The 10,205-nt window shown below is 36.6% G+C and overlaps 1 protein-coding gene across 1 annotated transcript; it reads left to right on the top strand.

Moving 5' to 3' along the window:
• The first annotated feature begins 24 nt into the window (after window positions 1-24).
• Window positions 25-10,174, top strand: LOC110377632 (malonate--CoA ligase ACSF3, mitochondrial). Its single transcript, XM_049845953.2, has 9 exons — window positions 25-337; window positions 2,270-2,407; window positions 2,791-2,883; window positions 4,020-4,307; window positions 4,706-4,883; window positions 5,375-5,630; window positions 6,092-6,298; window positions 6,705-6,859; window positions 8,585-10,174. The coding sequence occupies exons 1-9, from the start codon at window positions 187-189 to the stop codon at window positions 9,024-9,026; spliced, it is 1,908 nt and encodes a 635-aa protein (XP_049701910.1). The 5' UTR covers window positions 25-186; the 3' UTR covers window positions 9,027-10,174.
• Window positions 10,175-10,205: the final 31 nt, after the last annotated feature.

Below are 10,205 nucleotides of genomic sequence, written 5' to 3'. Positions count from 1 at the left end.
TGTCAAACTGCCTGTCATGGTCTGTCAGCTGTTTGTCATTTCCAAAATAACCTTATCTGCGCCTCTTCATCTTATCTATTCACAAAAATATCATATAAATTAGCTCTTGGCCTCTTTTTCTTTACATGGTGTACACGTAAAACATATATTTTCCTATTTCATTGAGTGTTCTACTTGTTCCTCACCATGGAAATGAGTCTTCGCAGCGTTAGAGTTTTCAACCGGCTTTTGAGAAAACCCTTTGGGATCACAGCTTATAGAAATGTTACGGGCACTGCTATCAAGGAGGAGGTCAACGCAGAGTTACTGAACGTATTCAACCGAGATATTAGAAACGGTAAGTGCTTTGGACTTGTTTTGCGCAGTTTACTTTAGTCTAATGTCACGATATAATTAATTAAGCTTCAACCTCTTAAAAGACCAAGATTTCGAGCTTATCATTCACGTTAGCCTTTAGAAAATTCTGATTAGAGAACTGTCTCAGAAAGAGCTGCGTCATGTAATGCAGATAATGGACGGAACATACCACAACAACTACATAATATATCAACCAGCCAGTTACATGAACTTTAAGCAATATTATTGCATACTTTAATGTTTTATTCATAAATCTAGTAGGTATATGACAGCAAGTTGTATAACTTGCACCTCTGATGACTAGAATCTACTTAGCAAAACATATCTTGTCCAATAATAAGTATTATAGATTATTAAACAATTACTATTGATAAGGAAGTACCAAACTGTTTGTCATTTGTGGTTTGCTGTTTTGTGCCATTCTGAATAAAAATAAAAAAAACTGAATTAAGAACCTCTGCCTTAACTTTTTGCAAAATCAGTTATACATATACTAAAGCCAACTTAGCATTTTTGATTCTCTTGTTTAACCTCTTGAATGCTGCTAATTCAACAACAATAGAAAACCAATTATGTCTCGCGTATATCTACGCACCAGCATACAGGGGGCTAATCAGGCCTTTAACTGATGTGTGAAGTCGGCTACAAAATCTATGGAAATAATATTCAGGGGCAAATCACAATAAAGTTTCCAAGTCATCCATCTGCCTGGTTTTTTCTAGTCAGTAATATATAAACAAGGGATTGCTCACATAGTGTTGATTTTGAGAGTTAAGAAGTATTTAGACAGATTTATAGTAAAAAGTACTGAAAAGAAATGCATTTTTATTTTGACGGTTGGACTGCACCTTTTTCGACCACAATAAAACAGAAAATGTTAACTTTTATGTGCTCAAATTAACAAAAAGACTTGCTTGATTCACTTTGTCCTCCTTCATTTGCAAGGATTGTACAAAATAAATATGCTATAATAAGTTTTTATGTTACTATAATTTGTGCAGCTCGCCAACAAATTTAGTATATTTTATTACAATTTAGTATAATTTATACAATTTAGTATTAACCTGCAATTTGCTATGGACCCTAGTTACTTGAAGTAATAATAAATTAGTCAGGACAGCCCTGTTTTTTTAAAGAACAATCATACACTGCATTATGTAATTTTTATCTCCATTTTATCAGGCTGTGCGTAAAAAGACATTTTTACATAATAATATCAGATACCTACAACGTCAGCTTGCTTATACATAAACATTGGAATCAAAATGATAATATTAATGATAAAGTATTTACGTATTTCATGTCAAGATCAAGGACATGATAATCAATTTATTTTTAACTAGCTTCTGCACTCGGTTTCACCCGCATCCCGTGGGAACCTCGGCTCGGATAAAAAGTCTATAGCCTTCCTCGATAAATGGGCAATCTAACACTGAAAGAATTTTTCAAATCCGACCTGTTGTTCCTGAGATTAGCGCGTTCAAGCAAACAAACAAACTCTTCAGCTTTGTAATATTAGTATAGGTGTCTATTCAAAATGCAGTTTGACTTTGTGTTCCTAAGGGTTTTCGTCCCTTTCAAGTCATCTAGGGAAACTGAATACCTATCCAATCATACGATCCTTTCGATCCTTTCACGTCATACAGTTTTCGTACTTATCACCACTGTTATCTCTCAGAAAAGATCATAAAATGCTTAATAATGGACGTGATTGTTATATTAACTCACTAGCTAGCTCCAGTGGTTTTACCCCCATCTCGATGGAACCACTTGCTGTACCCGCATAAAAAGTAGCCTTTAACTTTCCTCTTTACTTAAAGATTTTTTACCAGTAGTTCTTTGGATTAGTGCATTCAATAAAACACTTGAACTTCATAATTTTGTTTACTTAACTAATAATGTTGTTCCAAAGGTGGCGTAGTACCAGTATTCCGCAGAGCCCTGCTGTTCCCGACTCGAGTGGCGTTACAAGATGAGTTCGGTATCTACACATACGCGGGATTGTACCAAGCTGCCTCTGCGCTTTCGCAGGAAATTGCCGCACAATTGGGTAAGTATTTATTTATATGGGATAACCCATTGATAGCAATAACTGACATGTTTTAATTGTTGCTAATCCATACAATCCATTAAATGGTCTGGATTTTGAGGGATGTTATAAGTGAACTTGACTTAAATTAAGTATGAACAAAGATTCCTAATAACCCTGCTATACAGCCATATCTCATCTTACTATGACTGTGATAATCAATTTTTAATATGGTGAAATTAACATGAAGCTATTGTGTTCATCAATAAAGTTAATAAAATAACAGGAATATTAAGTTTGAATTTCAAACTTAAAACATTCCTTTTTATATACAGCTTATAAGAAGACCTAAGTGTTGAGGCTCAATGTATTGAAGTTTTTTATTTATTTACTTGTGTTTTCAGTTGGTGAATCCGAGAGGACGATAGCTTACATGTGCAACAATGACGCGTCGCATGTTATAGTGCAGTGGGCCATTTGGATGTCCGGCAACATTGGTAAACAAATACACATCTCTTATATACTCTCCTATATTCTTTATACAGACATAAAGTTACTACTATCTGTTAAATTCCTTTAACAGGTGTTCAATTTTATCTGCAAAGTACATAAGTATAAAGTTTAATGTAGATTGGCATTTTATCAGATTAGAGGAGCTTAATGCCGTGGCATCTGTACATATGTATAACTGACCTAACTATTTATATTATCTATTTATATTAACTGTTCCCCGCGCTTTCACTCGCGTTCTGAAGGGACTACTACCCACAATCGGGTAAAAAGTAAAAAAAGTAACTTACCTACCTATAAAAAACGTCAAATGCATAACGTTGAATATGTATGAAAAATGTGTAAAATGCTTGTTCATTGTAAAATAATTAACGTATTACCATATTCGTGTACAACAAATTATCGAGGACATGTCATGCACTTATTTATGTTGGTTGACTTACTGTTTGTTTAAACATGGTGATAATATTATGTACGAACTAAAATTTAATACGATGGTCTGGGTTCGATTCCCGAGTACTTCCCGAGTCTTATCTTTATGTGCGTCGTGCCTCGATAATTGAGCTACCCAACACCGAAATATTTTTTTACTTTGACTTTGAGTTTGACTTTGAAGTTCCTGAGACAAAAAAACTGTTCTGGGGCCCGATTCTCCTAAGTTAATAATGTCAAAATCGAATAGAAATCGAATCGCAATATGATCGCAATAGCAGTTTTAACCATATCGGGCATTCTGCTACCAATAAAAGACCAATCGTATTCGATTGACATTTGATTGGTGTGCGATTGGTCTGCTATTTTGGTGATTTTGGTCTATACGGTAGTTTGCTGTACAATCATTTTGCAATCGTAAATCATTTGCAGACAAAATGATTCATTATTGAATGACAGAAAAGGATAAAAACGTTTATTTCAAAGAAAAAATTGCGGAATGCCACAAACGGTTCAAACGTAATCGAGTCGGGATTGGATCTCAGTCGAATCGAATCGTATGACGCTTAAGTAAAATTAGGAGAATCGGGGCCCAGCTCTACAGTATTAGAATAAAATACAACTAAAAGAAATATCATTACCTTAGCAGATATGTAACTCATTAAAACAACCTATTATTCTTCTTCCACAGCGGTACCATTAACCCCACTCCACCCAGCGGAGATGCTGAAATACTACCTAACAGACAGTTCCTCAAGCCTGGTGGTCTGCACCCAGGAGTTCGAGAAGGTTCTCCGCCCCCTAACCCTGGAGCTTAAGAAGCCTCTTCTGGTTACGGGAAGAGATAGCGTGTTGACCGCACAACTGTATCAGCCGAATACGTCATTTTTGAAGCCAAAACCGGAGGAAACTTTGAATGATGTAGGAAAGACTAATTCGTGGTATGGACATAATGAAGCTCTCATTATTTATACTAGTGGTAAGTACTTTGTTCAGTGCTTTTACCAGCTTTTCAGGGAACTACTTCCCGCATTAGGATATTAAGTAGCGTATATCTTATTCTGAAGTGATTTTACTGTCATTTTTCTTCAAAATCCGTTCAGCCGTTACACATCTACGATATATCAGAAAACCGAGATAGATAAAGTTTTATATGAAGACTAGCTTGCACCTGCAGCTTCGCCCGTGTTCCACAGACTATGTCAACTACTAGACGCACCCAAATAAATAACTCAACAAATAAGCTATTTAACACTGAAATATATTTTTTTAATCAGTTCTATATTTCCGGGGATAATCACGTTCAACAAAGCAAGCAAACAAACTTTTTATAACAGTGCCTGTAAATGTTAAAGAATATTTTTTTTCTATGTTCAGGTACGACAAGCAAGCCCAAAGGCGTAGTATGGACTCACAGCATGCTACAAACTCAGATATCCGCCTTACACTCGGCGTGGCAGTACTCGGCCAGCGATGTAGTGCTGCATACATTGCCGCTGCATCACATACATGGACAGCTCAACTCTATGCTCGCGTCTTTGGCGGCCGGAGCTAGGTATAGTTATATATTAAATCTGTATAATGACATAAAAAAGTTACAGCCAATGGTAGTCGCTGGACGCCAATCACTGTGTTTGGAGGGCACGTTAAACTGTAGGTCCCGGCGGTCATTGAACATCCTTGGCAGTCGTTACGGGTAGTCAGAAGCCAGTAAGTCCGACACCAGTCTTACCAAGGGGTATTAGGATGCCCGGGTAACTGGGTTGAGGAAGTCAGATAGGCAGTCGCTCCTTGTAGGACATTGGCACTCAGCTGCATTCGGTTAGACTGGAAATCGACCCCACAAAAATGAACATTGTAAGAGAATAGCGACTTCCATATTTCGAACAACTATTTTCTCTTCTATCAACTTTCTTTTGTCACCCTTTTTATTAGCGGCTAGCTTAGTCTGTATTTTGACTTTTCTGTCTATGTATCATATTCTCGCGAATAAATGTATCGTTTCTTTCACATGAATGAAACTTACAGTCCCCTTTTATCCCCCAGACTGCGCATGCTCCCCCAATTCGTCTCCCACAACGTCTGGTCCCGTCTCCTCGGTATGGGTGAACGCGACGAGACCAAAGTCACCGTCTTCCACGGCGTCCCCGCCATGTATGCCCGGCTGGTGGCTGACCATGAGCGCATGTTCTCCGACCCGAAGACCGCGGAGTATGTGAGGACTACTCTTGGGAATAGAATGAGGCTGATGTGTGCTGGGTCGGCGCCTTTGCCTGCGACGTTGTTCTTGAAGTGGGAGGAGGTAAGTTTAGTTTAACAATGTCATTGACATTGTTAAATAAGGTTCGGTTTCGCTGGATAAAGTGTCAGTTACCTGATAGTTAATGCCATCTGCTAGGCTGCTTATGTTTTCTGCCAGGTATTGCTATAAAGTAGTAAGTGTGTGGCTATCACCTAGTTTAGCCGGCTAGAACTAAGTGTAGCCGCACTTCGCGCTTTACTCGTAAAATATCGTATATATCACATTTTGACGTGCCTAGTTAATTTTAAGAAAATGCTGATTCTATTAATCTTGCTGACTACCATCCAGTAAGATACCAAACTGATATTAAATTTTTTAATTTTCTCTCTTAAATAGGCTGTATCAATTCCAACAAAACCTTTTTATGTTAAGAAGTTTCAAATCCGTTTGATATGAAGACCTTATTTTTTAAGTCTGCTGAAAACCATGTATGTATAATTATCCATGCTTTCTTTCACCAGATTTCAGGCATGCGTCTCCTAGAACGTTTCGGCATGTCGGAAGTGGGGATGGCTCTGAGCAACCCCTACCGTCCGTCGGAGGAGCGGTCGGTGGGGTGCGTGGGGCTGCCGCTGCCCGGCGTGGGCGCCAGGATCGTGTCCGTCAGGGAGGACACTGGGGAGATGGAGCCGCTGCTCACTGTGGACTCGCCTCCTCCAGAGACACAGGTAAGATGTACCTATGTATCATCATTCGTCGATCGTCGAGTAGCGACCCCGACCCGGAAGACGTAGCGTGGGCAGGCCTCTCACTAGATGGACGCACAAACTCACCAGGATCGCCGAAAAGCAGTGGGGTTGCTGAAGATCGAGTAAAAAGGAGGCCTTAGTCGAGCAGTGGACGTCTTTCGGCAAAAACGAGAAAACGGTATAAATAGGATTCTGATTAGTCTTATTATTCCATGGTATTCTAGCTAGGAGGTCTAACAACTGCGATTATTCAGAGTGCCTATGCATATGTGACGATATCATAAACTTTGGCGACAACTACACCAGATTTTTTCTACTGACTCAATGAATAAGTCATGAATAATTTAGTATAATAAGTAAATACTAAAAATAATTTTCTCTACAGATATGCTTGGACCGCCTTGGTCTATCATCAAAGGAGTTCTTCGTGGACTCAGACCGTTACGAGTGGCAGGAGCCGACTGTCACTGTACATAAGGAGAATCCGGATAACGCGTACCAAGGAGAACTGCTTATTAGTGGACCTGCTGTGTTTACTAGGTGAGATTAGTTCCCTTAGTTTTATTTGTTAATGATTAAACACAAAAGAAAAACAAAATTTTAATCCGTACCTACTTATAACTATTTAATATTAATACTAACTTCCATTAGCGGTTTCCCAGGCTTCCCCCGGGAACTACTTACCGGCCCCAGATAAAAAGTGGCCTTTCATGTTATTCTGGTGTACATATCACGGTCAAGTTTCATGTAGTAGTAGAAATTTTTACATGAAAAAGGACCACGCTTACCACACTACAAAACTTCAGAATTTTAGAAATAAGATGATCTTGGGTACGGAACCCTGAAAACGGATTAGAGCATGTTAATTAGTATTTGTGATAAAATAAATAAATTCCATTACAAGTCTGGGAGGTGGCGCTATCAAAAGTTTTTACAATTCAAATGTGATTGACATCTTATCTCAATGCCGATTGACCTTGATGTCAATATAAATTTCTCTTTGCCAATATTATTATAGTAAATCTGTTATTTTTTCTTCGATAAAAAATATGTCAACATGTTTTCAAAAGACGGTGGGAAATGGTCATAGACATTTTCTTATTTGGGTCCGAAAAATCAAATATTTTAATTAGAATACTCGTCTAACAAGACTGAATAGCCAATGACAAATAGGTATTGAGTTTTTATCAGCATTATATTATATAACCTAACGTGTATGTATCTTCATCATATCAGTCAATGGCCGTCTACCTACTGCCAAATGTGGGCCTCCCCTAAAGGGCGTCAACTATCCTTGTCTTAGGCAGCAGAATGTTCAAAAGACCACTGAAGTTTGCCGCCCGACAGATTTCTTAAAACAACTGTTTACTATTAATTTTCAGTATTTTTACTTCAAATTACATAATAAATTTTGATAATATAAATGTCATTTATTATATAATTTAAATGTTGAATGAACAAAAATGTATGTTTATGTTGTTGTTGAAAGCATAAATAATTCTATTTTATCTTTATCAAAAGTAGCATAATAGCTTATCATTAATTTTATATCTATTCCAAAATGCATTAATAAATATTTGTGACGCAAATCAGACTATAAATAAATCTAATACTTATAATATAAATAGGTTACGAAGAATAGTTTGGGGAAGGTCGTCAAGAGATGCGTTAGCTCACCTTGTCTATGATTGACATTATAAACGTCATAATATCCTGATGCAATAGGAAGTAAACGTCATAATTCATGTCTGTATGAAGTTTTAATTATGTTATTTAATTGCTTGGCCGCAAATGCTATTGCTGACATTGACCCATAGGAGATAATAAATAAATAAAAATATTTAGTATAAACACCTATTATATAATACTAGTAACCCAGCAATGTATGTAGGTATGCCAATTACGTCGGGATCGGTTTCCAGTCTTACCAGTCTGGTGCAGCTAACTACCAGTGTAATATAATGAACGACTACCTGTCTGACCTGCGCAACCAAGTTACGCGCGCAACCCTATACCCCCTTGATATGAAAGGTTGTCAGGCTTTCTGGCTTCTGACTACCCGTATCGACTACCAAAGATGTTTAAATGACAGTCTGGCCCCACCATGCAAATATGCAGGAACTAGACATGATAAGATGGTCACCCACCTACGGAAGCATTGCTTAATTCCATAAATTGATCGACCGGTTTCATTGTCAGTTAGCAAGTGACTCAACAAGTAATACTTAAAAAAACCGGCTAACAATGCTACAAATATAATTTCAGATACTGGAACAGAGCTCCAAGACTGAACTCTCCCGACTTCACTGCCGACGGCTGGTTCCGTACCGGTGACACGGCCGCTTTCGAGAACGGTAAGTTCAGAATACTCGGCCGAACTTCCATCGACATTATCAAGACTTCAGGATACAAAGTAAGCGCGTTACAAGTCGAGTCCGCCATATTGGATCATCCAAGCATAGCTGATGTCGCCATCTTAGGCATAGAAGACGAGAGATATGGCGAAATTATATCAGCAGTCGTAGTTCTAAAAGAAAATACGAAATTAACGTTAGAAGAGTTAAAAGAAGCGGCTGGTAAGAAATTGGCGCCATATCAGCTGCCTAGAACCATGTTGGTTATTGATCAGATGCCGCGAAACGCTATGGGCAAGTTAGACAAGAAGGAAATACGTAAACTCTTTTCGAAAAAGTTGACGTTGAAGTAGGTTTGTTATGTTCGCGTTTTGTCTATGGTCATGAAAATGTCTTTTATTGAACTTATGGAGTTTGAGTGAGGTCATATCCATGAAGGTTTTACGATGGAGTTTGTACTATTATTTCAGCTTTTTTATAGATGTAATGTTTGTTACATAATTTAATACATTTTAAATAGTTCTTGCAATAGAATATAATTGTTAATACTCCTTGCATTTATTTAATTGTAATATGTATTAGGTTTGTGTTGGCGGTAGTAAAATTTGGTTGTCGTCTACATAATAAATACTTTTTGTTAGTGTTTTTGCATTATTATATATGAACAAATAGTCTCTAATGTTATAGGATAATTTGATTGTCTTTATAAAGTCAAAGGCTTATAATTTAATATTTGTATGTATACATGTATCTTAGATATTTACTATTTATCTTTGAAAGAATAAAACTTAAAACTCGTGTGCAATTTTGTAGAATATTTAAAAAATATTGTAGACACAAGAACAAATAGAGAGACTGAAATAAAACTTAAGGTGTGTTGGTACGTATCTATGGCCGTGACTTAATATTCAAATATTTTCATTATTATGTATTTATATGAATTTATACTCGTACATATATAAAGAAGAAAAAAGGTCTGTCAACCATGTAATGGGCACGGTATCCAATTATCATAGAGGCCTTATATTTATGAGACTCAAATACACCATAAAGTAGTATTCCTATAAGGGACTTCTAATTAGAAATGAGTCGAATTTTCAAGTGGAATGCCATAATAAAATCACTTTAAAACTTATAATGATAATTAGATATGTATTTATGATTAAGGTATGAAGCACAAGATATGGTTAACATGTTAAAACATTTTATTATTTTAGCAAATTATAGAATTTTTTGTCAAGTTTCTTTAGTAAAACTATTTCTTAGATAGGTGGAAACTTCTTGAAAAATGATTAAAAAGTAGTTCGTTTCTTATGTTTGCAATATTTTGCCTCATGATTAAAAATGCGGCAACTGTACACAATTCAAGGAATTAGGATTTAGTAGGTATATTTTTATTTGTTGTTCCTAACGTATCGGTTAATTTTATCGACTGACGTAATGTTGTTATTTTAATTATGTTTTATTGATTGTAATGTTGAATAAAAGACAATTCAAATCATTATGAGTTTTATTTTCATGTTTTTGTACTT

The sequence above is a fragment of the Helicoverpa armigera genome, chromosome 25 (genome assembly GCF_030705265.1).
Source record: "Helicoverpa armigera isolate CAAS_96S chromosome 25, ASM3070526v1, whole genome shotgun sequence".
In the NCBI taxonomy this organism is placed as follows: domain Eukaryota; kingdom Metazoa; phylum Arthropoda; class Insecta; order Lepidoptera; family Noctuidae; genus Helicoverpa; species Helicoverpa armigera.
Note: the sequence above shows the minus strand (reverse complement) of the source record. Positions and strands in the feature narration are given on the sequence as shown.